At 37.4% G+C, this 20,535-nt stretch overlaps 1 protein-coding gene across 5 annotated transcripts in view; it reads right to left on the reverse strand.

Moving 5' to 3' along the window:
* The window catches only part of PLEKHH2 (pleckstrin homology, MyTH4 and FERM domain containing H2), a 103,999-nt gene extending 83,774 nt beyond the window's left edge, over positions 1–20,225 (reverse strand). For all 5 annotated transcript variants that reach the window (XR_012379836.1, XR_012379837.1, XM_073897787.1 and 2 more), the window contains exons 1-2: positions 20,119–20,225; positions 13,451–13,580 (exon numbers count right to left, since the gene is read on the reverse strand). Coding sequence is in view for 3 of the 5 variants with exons in the window: in XM_073897787.1 (XP_073753888.1) it covers positions 13,451–13,573 (123 nt within the window). In the remaining 2 variants the exon portion in view is untranslated. The remainder of the gene's footprint in view (positions 1–13,450; positions 13,581–20,118) is intronic.
* Positions 20,226–20,535: the final 310 nt, after the last annotated feature.

Here is a 20,535-nt window from a genome sequence, read left to right on the forward strand (position 1 = left end):
AGTGTTTAGCATTGTATCTAATACTTAATGGATGTTCAATGGATATTTATATAGCAGTGTATTTCCACCATACACATGTATTAGTTTTATGAATAACTTTAAGTTAGCAAGGTTTAGTTTAAAATGAACAGAGTAGATTCAAGAGATCTGGTTTATAATTCTTACTCTACTATTCAACAGCTTGACATTGCACTTTAAAATTCTTATGTATAAAATAGGGATAATATAACTGCTCTACCTACCTTACAGGAAATTGTGAGGATAAAAATAAGAAAACATGTCGGGCGCCTGGGTGGCTCAGTTGGTTAAGCGACTGCCTTCGGCTCAGGTCATGATCCTGGAGTCCCTGGATCGAGTCCCACATCGGGCTCCCTGCTCGGCAGAGAGTCTGCTTCTCCCTCTGACCCTCCCCCCTCTCATGTGCTCTCTCTCTCATTCTGTCTCAAGTAAATAAATAAAATCTTTAAAAAAAAATAAGAAAACATGTCAAAGTGATGTGAAAAAACTTGGTATTTCATTTATTAAAAATATGTGGTAATGACTGCAGTGTTATAATTATTTTTCAAGATTTTATTTATTTGACAGAGAGAGAGAGCACAAGCAAGGGGAGTGGCAGAGAGAGAGGGAGAAGCAGGCTCCCCACTGAGCAGGGAGCCAGATGCGGGACTCGATCCCAGGACACTGAGATCATGACCTGAGCTGAAGGCAGATGCTTAACTGACTAAGCCACCCAGGTGCCCCTGCAGTGTTATAATTTGAAAGATAAAAATAAAAGCCACAAATGTCCAAAAACAGAATTGTCTAAATATATAAGTAGATACCATACAGTCATTAAAAATGTACATAGATGGATGAAATAATGTGCTTGGGATTTGCTTCAAAATAAAGTAAGAAAGGAGAAGTGGATCAGGGTATAGATGAAACAGGATTGGTCCTGAGTTAATAATCATTAATGCTGGGTAATGTGTATATGGGGATCCATTATAATATTCTGCTTACTTTTGTATGTTTGAAAATTTCTTTAATAAAAAAATTAAATATAAGTAACACACTGTAAGATACACGTAAATGATATGTAGTATAAGTAATATATGTAAATATATGTAATTAGGCCATTGGAGACCTTTGTGAGATCAGCTGTAGTGGAGGGAAGCAAGGACATATGCTGGAATGCAAGAGTCTGAGTGAATTAAAGTAACTAGTTAGGCTTAGATAGCTACCAAAGATGGCCACCAATTCCTTCCCTCACTATATGCACATGCCACTTTTCCCATTGAGAGGTGAGGTCCATTGTCCTTCCCTTTGACTCTGGGATGACTTTGTGACTTGCTGTGACCCACAGAATGCAGTGGAAGGACACAGTGCCATTTTGGGTCTAGATTTCAAAACTGTATTTTTTCTTTTTATGAAAACACACCTATATTACGAATTAAAAGTCTACTGCTGTTGCAAAGTCATGGCAGACTAAGAAGTTGTTGAGGGCTAAATTATTCTCCAAAGTGAAAGATCTCCTTCAGTTACATTAATCATCCTATCCAAAATGTGATTTCAGCAAACCCTAATCCAGCCCATCCCCACACCACCTCAGGCTTTCTAAGTAGGTAATTTTGAGATAATGATGGACAAACTACTAGTTCTCTCTCTAGGACAAGATGGGACAATTGAAGTCTTTCTGGTTGCCTGACATTTTTCCATTCTATGGCTTCTAATGGATTTATACAACATTTAGCATCTCCTAGGGTCCATCAAAGCTGAATAATTACCTAAATTACAAGAGCTTGATTCAAAGTTTAAACTGAAGGTGTCATTTTTTGTTCTAGAAAATGTCCAGTTTCTAAAACTGTTCTCTAAAGAGGAATCAGTGCTGGCCATCCTAACAGTTTTGGCACTTGCTGTTTTTGATGCTCAGCTCTCATAGCTGCGGGTTTCCCATCCTTTCCCTCACCAACCCCCACCCCCACAATGCTCCCTTTTTGTGTGTGTGTGATATCACCAACTCCCTAACCTTTCCTTTCCCTAACCACATTCAGTTTTCAAGTTCTATTATTACAATATAAACTATGTGTACTGGCCTTTCTTTTCTTTTTCTTTTTTCTTTTAAGATTTTATTTATTTATTTTAGAGAGAGTGAGAGTGTGAGTAAGCATGAGCAGCAGGAGGAGCAGAGGGGGAGGGAGGAGAGAAATCTCCAAGCTCACTCTGTGCTGAGTGCGGAGCCTGATGTAGGGTTCGATCTCACAACCCTGAGATCATGACCTGAGCCAAAACCAAAAGTTGGATGCTTAACCAACTGAGGCACCCAGGTGCCACACTGGCCTTTCTTTTTAAAAGGAGTTAAGGATAACCACTTGATAGAAATTCAGTCTATAGCTTCCAAAGCATCAGAGGGGGAAAAAAAGCTGGAACAGGGAAGACAAAGAGAACTTCAACAACATGATGTGTAGAAACAGAATGCATTTATTATGATTTCAGATATATTTAAAGAGATTATCTCACTAGTCGGATAAAGACATAAATCTTTCTATATTGTATTTAAAAGGGCATACTTAAAAAATGATGCTAAGAGACTGAAAGTATTCCAAGCAAGTGCTACCTAAAAGAAATATCACAATCAGACTAAAGAGACTTTAATGCCAAAAGTTTTATTAGCAAAAAGAGTGTCAATAATTATGAGACAATTCATAATTATAAATGGGACATGTAACAATCCTGATCCTGAATGCACCTAACTTTAAAATACATAACCCAGAACATAATGATTCTTTTGACATATCCTGAAAACTCAAAGTAGATTATTTTGTTTGGATGGTGATTTCCATGGAAACATCAAGATTTCCCCTCAAAAGACTGTATAAGTCCATTTACTTCACAATTTAACTTTTCTTTTGTTTTTATGTTTATTCAAGCCACAAATGCACATAAAGTACCAACTAGTTCCATAAGATTTACTAATAAAAATTATGTTAGCCAATTCTCTAAATATTTTACTTTCATGTTCTAAATAACATGCTTCCTTTTTGTTGACTTGTTCTTTAGTTTAGTGATTTCCTACTTACTTCCCTTATGGAGAATGAGTATTTAGCTCTTTGATCTCACCATCAACACAGATACACAGATATCTTCCCTTTGGTTAATTCACTATTCACTATTAGTATTACTGTGACTATGTATGATATTCAGAGATGAACCGCATAGTAAACCACGGTTACTTTTTTCCTTGCTCCATAACTTTTCCCCCTAGAGTTAAATGTCTTGTTCTTTTATTTATCCAGCTTTCTATGAACTCATCAATAATTCAACTCCAAATTAAATCTCTCAAGATGTTCATTCACACCTGATTTTCTACCAATTTCATCTTCTTGAAGCCACTCCCAGAGCTTCTGACCTGCACCCATCCGCACTGACTCCCCTCTTGCCAGGACACAGCTGTCTTTTTGGAAAGACCCTTCCACTTTTCCCCACATTGGAGCTCCTGTTTCCTGTATCCTATGTCTTTCTCTCTTGGTTTCCTTCTTCCTTTTAATGGAGCACATCCTTTTGGAGATTCTTCAAGAAGGTTACATGGGAACTTTCATGTCTTAAAAATCCATTCTAATTCCTGTTTGCATATAACCTGTTTGGCCTTTTTTTTTCCTCTGAAAGCTTGCAGAATCTTTTCTTTGGTCTATAGTAAACTTTCATGATGATCTGCCTTTGGACGAAACTATTTTCATCTGTTGTGCTAGGTATTTGGTAGACCTTTCAATCAAGAATCTTGTGTCCTTCAATTCTGGGAAATGTTTGTGCCTTGTTTCATTGACTTTGTCCACTCCAGACCTCCTACCATCCTGATCTTGGACATGCTGGACTAGCCCTCTAAGTTTCTAATCTTTTCTCTCCTATCTTCCATCTTTTTAACATTTTTCTCTACTTCCAAGCCATTTAGCTTAAGTTTATACTACAACCCTTCTATTAAGTTTACTATTTCTTCTACCATTTTTTTAAAGATTTTATTTTTTTATTTGAGAGAGACAGTGGGAGCACACGAGTGGGGGAGAGGGGCAGAGGGAAAGGGGGAAGCAGACTCCCACTGGGCAGGGAGCCCGATGTGGGGCTCGATCCCAGGACTCTGGGATCATGGCCTGAGCCGAAGGCAGATGCTTAACCAACTGAGCCACCCAGGCACCATGTTTTTAATTTTCAAGAGTTCTTACTCATTCTCTGAATATTCCCCGTTTCAGGAAGACAATATCTTTTCTCTCTTGGGATATTAAATGGTAAGATTTTGCTTGCTCTGTTTTATTTCCTTTTCCCTGCATAGGCAATACTGTGTTTTGTTTTGTTTTGTTTTCTGCTTGTTCTCTATCTTTCATGTTAGAGGCTTTCCTCAGATGTCTGGTCATTCATGAGATGCCTACTTATGTTTAAGGTTAAGGGACTAAAAAGCTGCCTAGATGCTTTAGCACATATATGGGGCTTGTTGACCGTGAACTTTAACCTTAGGTGATCTGGCTGGACTTTCTGTTGGGGAATCACTGATTGTCAGCATTATTTCCTCTTTCCTGCTGGGCTGATAAGATTCCCCAGAGACTTTCAGTCTCCCCCATGGGATAAACATTTGGCTGCCAGCATTTTAGAAGCCATGTAAGAGAGTAAAGTTGGAAGTGGGGAGACAAGCTCACCATTAAATGTGCTTGTATTCATTTAATCCCCTTGTTTTTGATGAAGCAGAAAGTATAGTCTAAGAATAAGGACTGGAGGGTTCTGGGTTTCTCCTGGGAGTTAACTTCCTCACAGAATCTTGTAAAGACCTAGAGCAAGAGTGAAGGGTGCGGGGTGAAAACAGTGGGTATTAATGGCAAATATGTAGCCCTTAGAGTCAACGAACTCCCTGAAACCTTCTCACTTATCCCCATGTGCCAAATGTCCAGCAGCTAAGCATTTACTTCCTGTTGAAAATGGAAATGTTCTTCTCTTACAAAACTGAATAAATTGTTTGGAGGGCATCAGTCCAACAACTGTGGCATTTATGGTTCATGGTGTAATAGGCAGTTCCCACCCACTCATCCTAAAACAAAGATTGACAGTTGACCAGCACTGACTATTTACACACAATTGCTGGTCAACTTTTCAGATGCCTCATTCTTATATATAAATGGACCACCAAAAATCATCAGAAATTTGAGAAAAGTTTACAACCTGAAAAACAAACAAACAAACATAAAAGTGGGAAATAATCTCAGAGGAAAGAAAAATAATTCAGGGAATAGAAAAGAACTTAAAAAAAATTCTAGTTAATGTTTAAGAACCGGAAACTTTCCACTACACTGTTTCACAGCCACATCATAGGACAGAAATTGTTATGCTCATCATGAAGATTAGGAAGTTGATGTTCAGAATGAGGATGCCTTGTATAAGCTTATGCTCCCAGCCAGTGACATGGCTGGGATTTGAGTCTTCATGTTCTGATTCCCTAGTGGTCTTTTAGTTGAACCAGAGCTGCTTTGGTATTTATAAACTCCACACAGCGTATAGTTACACAGAACCATATGAAAATAAGTTCCCAATACATGAAACCACAAAATTCTTAGTTGGAAAGCATTCATCTTTATTTCTATCCCATGGATGCTATTCTTTTAGCCTAGGCTAAAATCTAGCCTAGCCAAGAAAAGATTTTCTTGGTAATGTAAAGTGATATTAACATTCGTAGCAGGAACAATTTTAAGTCGCATGTTCTCAGGGAACATATCACAGAACGAAGCACGGACGGAGGTATGACTAAGGCTAAATTTGGAATTTGAGATTCTAACATAATTCGACCACTAGATAGTAAATAAGCTAAGAAGTGTCCCCCCAGATTCTGCATGTAGTCTTTACTTACATAACAATGGTTGACGCAGGGTAATGAATACCACGTAACAGAAATTCAATAAATGTATGTTGAACAAATGAATGAATGGATGAAAGTTTCAACTCTTTCCAAAAAAATTATTTAAAAGCAAGTATAAACTTTGACAAAAGAAAATCACCACATTTGCACAATCTGTATTACAGATCATGAATACTAAGCACTTCACATTGCATAAAGTAAATATACATTAAGTACATCCAACCAAGTTTAGAACACTTTAATATGAGTTTAAACATAAGGGTAGTAGGATAGACAATACTTTGATTTTTTTTAAGACTTTATTTATTTATCTGACAGAGAGAGACAGCACAAGAGAGGGAACACAAGCAGGGGGGAGTGGGAGAGGGAGAAGCAGGCTTCCTGCCGAGCAAGGAGCCCGATGCGGGGCTCGATCCCAGGACCCTGTGATCATGACCTGAGCCAAAGGCAGACACTTAACGACTGAGCCACCCAGGCACCCCAGCAATACTTTGGTTTTGAATGATGGTTTTTATACTCACTCAAGCTGGAAAATAACTTTGCAAAATACAAAAAAAAAAAAAAAAGCAATGTAGGATATATTCAAATAAGTTTTTACTTTCACAATGTATATATAATGTAAATCTTGGATCAAGTTCACAACCAGTCCATACCAAGTCACTAAAAGAAAGTTGAAATAATCTGCTACCCTGTGTCAGGCTTTGGACAAAAATAGGTATTTTTACAAACAAGCTACTTACACAATAACAAAATGTAGCAAATTCTAAACCTAGTGCTTTGATTTACTACCATAAAAGTGCCCTCTGTAGCCACAGTGAACATAGCAGTAAGTGACAGAAGGCAATATGCCACTGACCTTGGATCCTAACACCACCACATTTAATACTCGGTGTTCTAAGCACCGTATGCAAATAAACTTGGTGGGGTTTTTTGCACTGTAGTATATATTTCTTTCTTTTTTTATTTCAAGTTTTTATTCAAATTCCATTTAGTTAACACAGAGTGTAATACTGGTTTCAGATACAGAATTTAGTGATTCATCACTTACGTACAACACCCAGTGCTCATCACAACAAGTACCCTCCTTAATACCCACCACCCATTTGGCCCATCCCCCACCCATCTGCCCTCCCACAACCCTCAGTTTGTTCTCTATGGTTAAGAGTGCTTATGGTTTGCTTCCCTCTCTCTCTTTTTTTTCCCTTTCCCCATGTTCATCTGTTTTGTTTCTTAAATTCCACATATGAGTGAAATCATATGGTATTTGTCTTTCTCTAATTGATTTCATTTACCATTATACCCTCTAGGAACATTCACATCATTGCAAATGGCAAGATTTCATTCTTTTTGATGACTGAATAATATTCCTGTGTGTGTGTGTGTGTGTGTATGTGTGTGTGTGTGTGTGTGTACACAGATTGGTTGCTTTAAGACCTTCACACTTGTTTAAAGATTTGTTACTTTAAGATCTTCACACTCACTGATGTGGCCAGCAATTCCCCACCAAGTTATCTCTTCCTGATTTTCCCCAACAGAACCCATGAAAGACTCTAACACCATTTTTATTTATTTTGTTATAATAAATAATATCTTCAGTCAGTTGCCCAAAAACAAACATTTAAATTAGCCTGCAAAGTCTCATTGTGAGTATATGTATAATTCCCATCAGATACTGAGAAATATTAAGTGAGGCAACAAAGTGACTGAGGGGATGTGTAATTTAAATAGGGTGGTCATGATGTTGTACTGGACCATTATATGAAGGCAAATACTATGCTGTCCAGGGACTCCTCATTCCGATGAGAGAATCCTAGACCACCTGAGGGGAATCATATTCACTAAGGAAGGTCAAGTGGCAGGAAATCCCAGACAGTGATATTGTATCAGATAACGGCAGCATTACTTCACATGGGCCATGCTGATGCCCAAAGGGAAATTCTTCATATTTTCATCCTCTTTTTTTTTTTAACTGAAAACCTAACCCATAGGAAACAGCATTCATTTCAACTTAAAAAGAAACCTTCCCCTTTCCCTCCGTGACTCAGAACACTAACTAGTAATACTGTAAAGTAGGAAAACTACTTAAATCTCAGCTTCACTGAAGAGTTTATATTTGGCATACTAGAGATATTTCCAACACCATTCCTTAAATTCCTCTAAAGACCTCTCCCACTTATAGCAGTATTTGCCCAAGACTTCAATAAGGCCTTTTTCTTCACAAGCGTCAATATTCAAAGTTACTTGGAAATTGTGATGGAAAAAAAATGGAGCAAAAATAGTTCTTTTAAAAAAATCTCATTTATTCTCCAATTCCATCTCCAAAAAACATAAAGTATATATAACTGAAATCCATCTTTAATTATCAAAACACTCTGAGATCATCTCATACATTTTTACTAAAAAAAAAAAATCGAGAAAGGGTGTCTCCTATTAATTGGTAATTACATTTGTTAAGTCATCTCCTTGTACATTTAACCAGTGTGACCCTTCAAAAAGATACAGGAAAATAATGAGTTACTTCTATGTGCCAGGCACTCTATTAGCTGCATCACAAAAAGTATAAAAGATCTAAGGTTTAATGCCCATTCTGTTACTCATTAGCTGTATGATATTGGGCATACTACTCAAATACTCTCAATCTTAATGTCAACATCTTGACATTTGGTATAATAATAGTCCCCTCATAGGGTTACTGTAGGGTTTAAAGCAGCTAATGGTTGTTGTAGCAAAGTCTTAAGATCCATAGTTGGCACCTAGCGTTAGCTGCCTATAGCCAGTGCCAATAAAACAGAACTAAGAACCAAACCTGTTGCAGGAAAGAAAAGTTGGCCAGAATTCCTGGCAAAGAGCTGAAGAATCAAATTAGTATTCTCTCAAGAATCTTCAGCCTTGGGCCTGCATCCATTTGGGGGGAAGGTCTGGAGAACTATTCGGGAGAAGCCTTGGGGCAGACTGGTCCTAACACAAACCAAAGGTTATGGATCGGACCAGACTGGCCTCTGGAATGCAACATTTGACTCAAGTTGGCATGCAGAAGCAATGCAATAGGGTTTTCTTTAAAAATATGTAGTGCTAGGTAAATTGTTATTACTACATACATAACACACACAGATACCTGCTCTCAAGCAGAGATGGATTTAAATGTTGCATGGCTGAGGAGAAGACAGAATAGATGAGTGGCTAACTATATCAGAGAAAGCAAGGAATGTGGTGATAAAACTAGATTAGAGAAGCCATAGAGGGTGATAGCTAAGCATTCAGGCTCTAAAAGCAGAATGCTCAGTTTCAATTCTTGTCTCTATCACTCACTCTTTAGCATAAACTCAGGCAAGTTAAGGAACTTTTATGTACCTAAGTTTCTTCCTGGATAAAAGAGTAATATTAGTACCTACCCTCATAGGGTTGTTATAAGAATTAAAAAGTTGATATATATAAGGCACTTTATATATTACATAAATATCTATTTCTATACATATAACATATAAATAGATTTTGTGTGTGTGTATGAATATGTGTATATATAAACTTTTTTTATGTATATAAAGCACTAACAATGTATATATAAAGAAGATTGCCTGGCACATAGTAAGCATCAGTGTCCCAATCTGTAAAATGGGAACAATAAAATGTCTTACTTTACAGCTTGTTATAAGAATTAAATAAATTATGTCTATAAAATGCTTAGCACATAATAAATCAACTCATATTTGGTATTTTTATTAGAACATGGGTGGGTACCAAAAATAATTTTAATCCAGGGAAAAATATTTCGTAATGGAATATAACAGAAAATATCATGAAAAACATTCTCATTTTAGTGTTGAATATATTTACTAGGAAACCATGAGTAACTTGGCATACTTGTCCACTTCCCACTTTATAAAACACATTTGAATAATTCCATCTCTTAGATCTGTCACAGGATCTAAGTCACAGATAAAAAAATACAGAAGATGAAGAAGACAAAGAAGGGAGGAAAGAAACCACAACTACAATAGCAATTTTTTAAAAAGATTTTATTTATTTATTTGGCAGAGAGAGAGAGAGTGCGCGCACACAAACAGGGGGAGCGGCAGGCAGAGGAAGAAGGAGAAGCAGGCTGGGATGATCCCAGGACCCTGGGATCATGACCTGAGCTGAAGGCAGATGCCTAATCGACTGAGCCACCCAGGCGCCCCTACAATAGCAATTTTGAAATAATATTCCTCTCGATATTCATTCCCCAGCAAAGAAAAAAAACTAATAACATAAACTAACAATCAAAAAGCTTATTTATAAATATACTTATAGAGAAAATATCACTTTTAAATTCTGAAAAATGGGCACTCAAAGAAATTTGTTGAAACATGCCTTCTAAAGAGCAAATGTTGCCAGAAAATTTAGAACTTAAAGGTCAATTCACTGAAACCCAAATAAGCATAACTCCTATTTAGTCCACAAAGAAACCCAGAGAGTACAGAAGTCAAGGAACCAAGAAAATCTTAAGGAGGCTGTGGCCAACAGTGTACTAACTGCTAAAAGGCTAAGGCAACACCTGGTAAGTGTCCATGAGGACAGCAGCAAGCATATAATTGATGATCTTAATAAAATCATTGTATGGACTGGCTGCGATTGTGGAAAATACTAGATAAATCAGCACAGTCTGGGAAATGATTTTTATAGAGAGAGGAGCAAAAGACTAAGCATGAGTCACTAACTTTGAGTTAGAATAAGCTTCCTCAATTTAGGAGATATTCAAACTGGGATTTTTTTTTTTCAGATCGTAACTTTTATTCTAATGGTGATAAACAAAAGCCAATTGATATTGGGGATTTATTCCACAAAGCTTATTACTAGGTCATCCTTTGACCCAAAGTGAATAGAATAATTTTAATCTTTCCACCTAAAAGATGTTATAGCACAAAAATTTAAGATGATATATATGAAAGTTTAAACTGAATGATGTTTAGGGCCCCTGGGTGGCTCAGTTGGTTAAGCGTCTGACTCTTGATCTCCATTCAGATCTTGATCTCAGGGTCATGAGTTCAAGCCCTGCATTGGAACCTCCTTAAGAAAAATTTTTAATTTTAAAAAATAAACTGAATGATGTTTTCCTGGATTTTATTAGAATACTTCTGTACTAGGAGATTCTCAGCTAGCAGGACACCTGGCTCGCTCAGTCCATGGAACATGGGACTCTTGATCTTGGGGTTGTCAGTTTGAGCCCCATATTGGGTGTAGAGATTACTTAAAAATAAAATCTTTAAAAAAGAGAGAGAGTCTCACTTATCAATGGAAGATTAAAAATCTTTTTTGAAGATGTGATGTGTGTACCAGTCTCCATCCCAAAGGATTATGCAGACAAGTGCTTGAGAAACCACCTGTAACTTCTTCTGATCAGTTATGAATGACAATACCATTTATCTATCCATCTAGACAGCACTGTCCAATAGAAATATAATGCAAGTCATCCTGTCAGTATGGCTAAAACCAAAATCATAAGAAACAAGTGTTGGCAAGGATGGGGAGAAAAAGGAATCCTCATGCACTGTTGATGGAAATGCAACTGGTATGACCACTGTGGAAAACAGAATGGAGGTTCCTCAAAGAATTAAAAATAGAATGAGCCTCTGATCCTGTAACTGCACTACTGGGTATTTACCCAAAGAATATGAAAACACTAATTCGAAGGGATATATGAATCCCTATGTTTGCTGCAGCATTATAGCCAAACTATGGAAGCAGCTGAAGTATGGATAAAGAAGATGTGATTTATATATATATACATTCCATATATAATGGAATATTATTCAACCATAAAAAAGAATGAAATCTTGCCATTTGCAACAACCTGGATAGATCTAGAGAGAATAATGCTAAGTGAAATAAGCCAGAGAAAAACAAATACCATATGATCTCACTCATATGTGGAATTTAAGAAACAAGACAAATGAACAAAGAAAAAAAAGAGACAAACGAAAAACCAACTCTTAACCATAGAGAACAAACAGATGTTTGTTTGGGGGATGGTGAAATAGGTGAAGGGGATTAGGAGTGCACTTTTCTTTTTTTTTTAATATTTTATTTATTTATTTGACAGAGAGAGAGACAGCAAGAGAAGGAACACAAGCAGGTGGAGTGGGAGAGGGAGAAGCAGGCTCCCCGCTGAGCAGGGCGCCCGATGTGGGGCTTGATCCCAGGACCCTGGGATCATGACCTGAGCCTAAGGCAGCTGCTTAACCGACTGAGCCACCCAGGCGCCCCAGGAGTGCACTTTTCTTTGATGAGCACTAACATGTAGAACTGTTGGATCACTATATTTTACACCTGAAACTAATACAGCACTGTATGTTAACTACCCTGAAATTAAAATTTTTTAAATAATTTTTTTAAAATTAAATAAATAAATAATTCTTTTAAAAAAGAAATACAGTGTGAGTTACATATGTAATTTAAAATTTTCTAGTAACCATATTTAAAAAGTAAAAAGAAATAGATGTAATTAATCTTAGTATTTTTTTTTTAAGATTTTATATTTATTTGACAGAGAGAGATAGCAAGAGAGAGCACAAGTGGGGAGGAGAGGGAGAAGGAGGATGCGGGGCTTGATCCCAGGACCCTGGGATCATGACCTAGGCTGAAGGCAGCAGCTTAACCGACTAAGCCACCCAGGCACCCCAGTATTCTCTATTTAATCTAATATCCAAAATGTTATTTCAGCATGTGATCAACATGAAAATTATTGCTAAGATATTTTACATTCTTTTTTTCATACTAAATCTTTGAAATTGAGGTGTATTTTACATTTGCAACATATCTCAATTTGTACTAGTCTCATTTCAAATGCTCAATAGTCGCTTGTGGCTAGTGTTTGCTATATTGGACAGTACAGGTCTAGAATCCAGGTTCCCTGCTAACAGGAGTATGGGTTTTCTTGTTCACAGATATAACTGTAGCATTAAGAAGAGTGGCACAAAATAAGCCCTCAGGGAATATTTGTTGAATGAATGAACAAATGAATGAATTAATCCATGGGTTTTACACACATATATGAAAAAAATTCCTATGACATAGATGAAATTTTAATTATATGACTAGAACTATTAAGAGAAGCATATAATTATATTAAACTCAATTCTAGCCCAGACTATAGTTTAGTGATATACAGTTAGTCAATACAAATTCCTAAATGGATGCATACTTTCAAAAACAGTATAAACATGTTTTACTATCAATAGGGAATATTCTTCTATAATCACTTTAAACATGATTTCCCCAAACATTTAGTAAATTAATATGCTGTCACACACCTCTAGTAAAATCAAATAAACCATAGCTTTTCTCTCTGGAATGAATGAACTCTACATTCATCAAATACACACAATTCTTACATATTCCACTAGCATTGGCAAAGAAATGCTATTCACTCTAAAATTGGCAAAAGAGTATGCCAAAAATAGCTTCAAAGACCTGACAAAAAGTTACATTATGTTCTTGATTTTAAAAATGTTTACCCCCAAAAGTACTGAGATTACTTAATGTAAGTGAAATATGCCCCAAACAGCTGATGTTTGATAACAAAGGTTGGAGAGAAAAGCTTACCTTCTCTGCTAAGAGCTCTCTTATCTTGCTTGCTTGAACTCTAAATTTCATGAGCTGGGACTCCAGAGCTACACATCGTTCTTTCCAATCTACTGGTCCTTCTGTCTCACAAAGCTCTGCCATATTTATTCTAGAAAAGAAAGCATTCAAACAACATAATACCCATCAGCATTCAAGATAATTCATTACATCATCCCATGTACACATTCTAGTTACCATCTAATGCTATCCACATACAAATTTTATAAATTCTCAGATAAATTTCAGAACTGGCTGAATAGCTCATGGAAAAAACTTAGTGGGAGACAGGAGGCCAGGGTTGGAGGCCCAATGTGTTTATTATTCATCCTTTCTGTACAACATATCCTTTCCATGTCTCCGTTTACCCAATCTTGAAAAAGCAGGACACTGATTATAACAAACCATCATTTCTCCTGAGTATATTGTGAGGAACAAATTAAATACTGCTATTTTTAACAGCACTTTGGACAGAATAATAGCACCACCCAAACAGAGACTACTGGTATTATTTTAGCTCTGCCCAACAGATAAAACATTTTTTTAAACTTTCAGTTCATAATTTTACCACACTCCTAAATTTACAAGACTATCTAAATTTGATTCAGTTGGTAGCATGATAGAATAACCTAAGAAACTTCATTACTAGACCTACAATTTTAAGTTAGATTTACATTATAATTATTACTTACCATCACCCTAAATTTGTTTTGGTCCAAGCTCTCTTTCGAGCTAAAAATCCTTCGGCATATTTAACTGGGCAAAGTATTATGACATTGGACATATTTGTATAATTTATTTTCTGTTGCAAGAAAAGATATAAATATAAAATTTGGAATCACCTACATTAAGTAAATCGGTGTTTCCCATGACATTAATGTTTCCTTTTGGAGGAGATAAATCTCAGGGAAAAGCCCTTTTAAGAGGGAAGCCAGGAGGCAGGGGAACTGGTTTTGAAATTCTAAAGTGCAAAAAACTATAACTTCATTGTTTCTGGTTCTGGGATTCATAAACGTTGTTTTAAATGTTAATGTTTCATCGTGCCATTTGAATAAATGACTTGATGATATATATCCGAATTGCCCTAGCTTTGAACAGATAAAATTTGCATTACGAATGGATTTCCATAAGGAGCTAAGCCCTGGTCTTGGCATATATGTGACAGCAAAACTCTGAGAACCCCAGGATAGATCTGCAGCTGAAGTGTATCATTCTTTTGTTTTCCAAAAATATGTGTCCCTCACATATTAACCAAGTTGATTTTCTCAGTATTTAGTGTAATATAGCCCTTCCTAAACCTATACAAGTTTTTAAAAAACTTGGTGTTGCTAAAAACCCACGAAAGATTATTTTCCTAGTATAAATATTGTTTTGTGCTTAAACCAATTTTCACATTAATACTGACATTATCATTCAAAAATTTAGAAATAAATAAAAGTAGAGTTGTTCTACAAAGGCTACAACTTTATTAAGACCACCAACCATCTCAAAGCCTCCAGATGCTCCTAAATTCTAGCCATAATTTCAGGGAAACTTATAAGGGTAAAACTGGAAATCATTCTCTTTTCATTTTTTTGGTTTTATAGAAGGTTCACACCATTGTATTCTGAGTCTCTTCTAAGGATATCAGCCTTAGAAGGCTTAATGACTTTTATCATTCCTCACATTTAGGAATAGATAATGCACAAACTGTCAGTCACAAACTTTTTCTCAATTCCGCGACTTCATTTCTTTCCTCCTTAGCTTTCGAGTGGACACAGAAAGAAAATATGAATGAAATATTATAAAATAAAAATCGGTCCTGAAAGAGATGTCATTAAGTGTTGAATTGTTTGAGGGGCGCCTGGGTGGCTCAGTCAGTTAAGTGTCTGTCTTCAGCTCAGATCATGATCCCAGGGTTCTGGGATCAAGTCCCACATTGGGCTCCCTGCTCAGTGGGGAGTCTGCTTCTCCCTCTCCCTCTGCCTGATGCTCTGCCTGCTTGTGTGCTCTCTCTCTGTGTCAAATAAATAAATAAAATCTTAAAAAAAAGTCTTGAATCATTTGTATCTTTGCACAGAAATGTACTGATACTGTTAAACAAGAGTTTAATTCATGTTGGTGAATTTTTGCTCTCCATTCTACTGTAAAATCTCTACAGTTTAAAAAAATAACATAAAGGCAGATATTTTTCAACAAATGAAAATCAATCAATACAGTGAACCATATTAATATAATAGTAGACAAAAACCACATAATCATTTCATTCAATGCAGAGAAAAACATTTGACAAAATTCAACACCCTTTCAGGATAAAACAGTCCATAAGCTAGTAATAGAAGGGAACTTCTTCAGCCTGACAAAAAGCACCTACAAAAAGCCCACAGCTAACATCAAACTTAATGATAAATGACTGATCTGCCAAAGACCAGGAATAAGACAAGGATGTCTGCTTTTGACATTTCTAGCCAACATCATACTAGAGGTTCTAGCCAGGGCCAGAAAATAAAATAAAAAGAATCCAGTTGGAAAACTAAATCTATCTCTGGGCCTGGCATATACTAGATAGTCAATTAAAAAAAAGAAAAAGAAAGAAAAAGAAAACTAAATTATTTCTTTCAGATGTCATGATCTTGGACATAGAACATTCTAAAGAATTCACAAAAAAGCTATTAGAACTACTTGAGTTCAGCAAGGTTTCAGGAAGCCAGATCAAAATACAATCAATTATATCAATTGTTTTTCTATGCATTACCAAGAAAAAAATTCAAAAATGAAATCAAGAATATATTCCACATACAACAGCATCAAAAATAACTAAATAGGAATAAATTTAACAAAAGAAGTGTTAAGACTTGTACTCTGAAAACTACAAAACATCATTGAAAGAAATTAAAGAAGACCTAAGTAAATGAAAGATATCCACGTTCATGCATTGGAATACTTAATATTGTGCAGATGCCAATACTTGCAAATGTACACATACATTCAATTCAATCCCTCTCAAAATTCCAATGGCATTTTTTGGTAAAAATTGGCAGGTTGATCCGAAATTCTGATGGAAATTCAAGGGATCCAAAATAGTCAAAACAATATTGAGACTCGTATGTCCCAATTTCAAAAATTACTACAAAGCTAAAGTAGTTAAAACTGTATGGTATTGCCATAAAGATAGACATATGATCAACAGAATAAAAGCAAGAGTCCAAAAATAAGACCTCACATTTATAGTCAATTGATTTTTGACAAGGGTGCCAAAAATGTTCAATGGGAAAAGGATAATCTTTTCAACATTGGTGCTAGACAACTGGATATCCACATGCAAGAGAATGAATTTGGACCCCCTCCATCACAACAGATACAAAAACTAACTCAAAATGGATCAAAGAACTAAATGTAAGAACCAAAGCTCCAAAAACTCTTAGAACAAAAGACAGGGGTAAATCTTTGTGACCTTAGATTAGGCAACAGTTTCTTGGATTTGACATCCAAAGCATAAGTAATCAAAAAGAAAATAGATAAATTGGACTTAATCAAAATTAAGAACTTTTGTTTCAAAGGACACCATCAAGAAAATGGAAAGATAACACACAGAAGGGAGAAAAATATTTGCAAATCATATATCTAAGAAACTTTTAACCAGAATATATAAAGAACTCTTACAATCAACAATAAAAAACAAAATAATTAAAAAGTAGGCAAAGGATCGAAATAGACATTTCTCTAAGGAAGATATACAAATGGCCAATAGCATGTGAAAAGATGCTCAACATCATTAGCTATAAGGGAAAAGGCAAATTAAAATCATGACAATTACTGCACACCAAATAGGATGATTATGATAAGAAAGACATGTAATAACAAGTGTGGGTGAGGATGTGGAGAAATCAGAAGCCTCATAATTTGCTACTGGGAATGTAAAAATGGTATAGCTGCTTTGGAAAATAGATTAACAGTTCCTCAAAAGTTTTAACATAAAGTTACCATATGACCCAGCAACTCCAATGCTAACTATATACTCAAGAGAATGGAATACGTTAAGTCTACACCAAAACTTGTACATAAATTGTTCATAAAAACATTTTTCAAATAGCCAAAAAGTGGAAACAATCCAAGTGTCCGTCATCAGATGAATGGATAAATAAAATGTGGTATATTGGTATGTTGGAATATTATTCAACCACAAAAAAAGAATAAAGTACTAATACATGCGTGACAATTATCCTAGATGCCAAATAAAAGAAGCCTGACATAAAAGGCGACATATAGTATGATTCCATTTACATGAAATAGGTAAATCAAAGAGACAAAGTAAGTTAGTGGCTGCCAAGGCTGTGAAGAGAGGGCAATGGTGATCAACAGCTAATGAGTTTGGGGTTTCTTTTTAGAATGATCAAAATTATTCCAGAATTAGATAGTGCTGATGGTTGCACAACCTCGTGAATATACTAACAGCCACTGATCTGTAAACTTTAAAGGGTAAATTTTATGGTTCGTGAATTATACCTCAATTTTAAAAAGAGCATTTATTTACAAATGAGTCAAGAAAAAGTAACAGTTGTATAGAACTGTAGAACCACTATGGTGTACACCTGAAACTAATGTAACATTGTGCGTCAACTATACTCAAATAAAAATAAATAATTTTTTAAAAAAGTAATGCAGAGACAAATATTCTTCTCACACATTTATTTACACAATTGTTCCCCACATATCTGTTGTCTTTTAAAACTTGTTTGTGATATATACAAAGAACAAATTTTATTTAAATATGTGGTAAAGTGTAACAATCATTTTCTTCATGGACTCTGGGCTTTGTTTTATACTTTAGAAAGATCTTCCCTACTCCAAAATTAAAAAATAAAAAAAATTTTTTTAAAGAAAGTAACAGTTTACATGGATGTATAGTAGGTCAATATTTACAAATTTAATGATCCATTGTTGGTAGTTATCCCTGCCAAGAATTCCACCATTAACTCAAATGATTTAGAGGGAAATGTTTTAACCTCAAATATGGCAAGTTCATACATATATCTTACCAAGACTACTTTGCTATGAAAACGACACAATAAATAAACCCTAAGTTAAACATACCTATTCATATCTTTAGTTATGCTCATTATATATTTTACAATGAAGTAGAAAAACCTTAAGAATATTATTAAATTGGCCTCTAATGTCTGCATTCCCTATTAATAGGGTCATAACCTTAAAAAATTCAAAACTACAGATTGGTTGGCTCATGGTCCCCCAGAGGTCTAGACACCTGATTTCCTCATTTCATTCCGTTATTTCGGTTAGTATAAAGTAACTGTTGTGTTAATACACCATCTTGAGTAAAGATTCTAACTTTGAACAACATCCACTATCATCTTCCATTACCACTGATTTTATAGAACATAACTGTATGGCTTTGGGAGTTATAACCATTTGCTAAATAAATATCATTTCTAGATTTTGAATTTAAAAGTAATGTGTCTTCACTGCAGTGGAGAGGAAAAGTCTTGGTTTACCAAATACCCCCCCCCCAATGACTTTGGGAAATATTTACTGACACAAAATAAACTGTTTACAGTTATGGAGTGAATGCTCCTTTCTCCGAATCTCTGACTTCCTGTTTCTCTTCCAAATCCCAAAAGAGAAAGAAAAAGAAAAAAAAATCATCTATTTAGGCTTATCCTGATGAAGCTCAGTGTTAGCCACTCACATTCTTTAATTCTCTCCTCTTACGGCACGGGTTAACTTGGCCAGGTAAGTGTGTATTTCTTTCCTAAATCAGAAAGGATCTCTTTCTTGACCACACTGAGGCATGCCTTGTTTAAGAAGCCTCCTGACCACCAACCAGCCCCACTTGGACTAAGCCCGCCCTTCGGTGGCACTGCCCCGAGCAGCCGTGCTCCCCACTCCACAGCTCCTCGGGGACACACACACACCGCTGTGCGGTCGAGGTTTGCGACAGGCATTTTCACAAAGAAAGTAGTGACCTGCAGGTAGCACAGCACCAAAGCTTTTACGCGTAAATCGTTCGACTTGCTCTTTCCACAGTTTCGCACATCAAAATCGATGGCTCAAATGTTCCGTCTTTTTAAAAAGTCGTCTAATAACCTCAGGGCCAGCGCAGTCTCACGGTATGTCACCTAAGGGCACTTTGACATTCCGGCAACTCGAGGGGCAGAAAATGGTTCTTTCAAGTTTTGAGAAGTTTCACCCCCGAGATCACAGCGCGTTTCCCAGGAAGCCGAGGCCGAGCCACAGCATCCCTAGCTGCGCTGGCCACCGGGCGCGGGAACGCGGGACTGCCGTCTGCTCCCCCCCAAGGACCGCCTGCGCCGCGCCACACACCCGGGGCCCGCATTTTCAAACAAAATGTCACCGGAGAGCAAGGGGCGAGAAGCCGCCGGCCACCGCCTCCGGCCGAGACCCCAGACCTGGGGGCAGCGAGTGGGGCGACACCGAGTATCGGAGCTGCGGCCGGAGGCGCGGGGGCGAGTCCCGCTCCATCCCGCGCCAACGCGCTCCACCGTCCCGGTCCCCGCCCGCCGGCTCTGCCCTCCGCCCCCAACCACCGCCCGGCGAGCCCCCCGGGACGGCGCGCTCTCGAGGGGGCGGGGATCCCGGCATCTGAGCGGCTGGGATCGCCCCTCAGCTCCGGGCCCTCTCCATCTGCCTACCTCTGCTGCGGGCCCCCGGCTGCAGCGCCCGAGGTCCTGGCCGCGCTTGCCGCGGGGTTCTCGGGATTCTCCGCCGGCGCCAGCCCAGCTCCGAGCCGGGAGCGGGCGGGGGGCAGGGCACCGCCTTCTCCTAGGACTGGCGGTCGGAATAGCCAATCGGAAGCGCAGCCGACCGTCTGGCGTCACCTAAGGGTGTGGCTATGACTTGGACTCCTCCCAGGCCCTACCTCGAGGGAGTTCTGTCCTGGACTGTCCGCCCCTAGCCTTCGCCATACCTACAGCTCAGAGGGTATCTTAACGGTCACCTCCTATCCATTCTCTCTAACTCGGCTCAGCCCCCACCTGTTTGGTCTCCCAGACTGAAGTCTCTCCTCTTGCCAATCCATCATTTACCCTCTTGCCAGGTTAACTGTCCTG

This window comes from Callorhinus ursinus, unplaced genomic scaffold (genome assembly GCF_003265705.2).
Source record: "Callorhinus ursinus isolate GAN/ISIS: 27379988/994484 unplaced genomic scaffold, GSC_fseal_2.0 scaffold10, whole genome shotgun sequence".
Taxonomy (NCBI): Eukaryota; Metazoa; Chordata; class Mammalia; order Carnivora; family Otariidae; genus Callorhinus; species Callorhinus ursinus.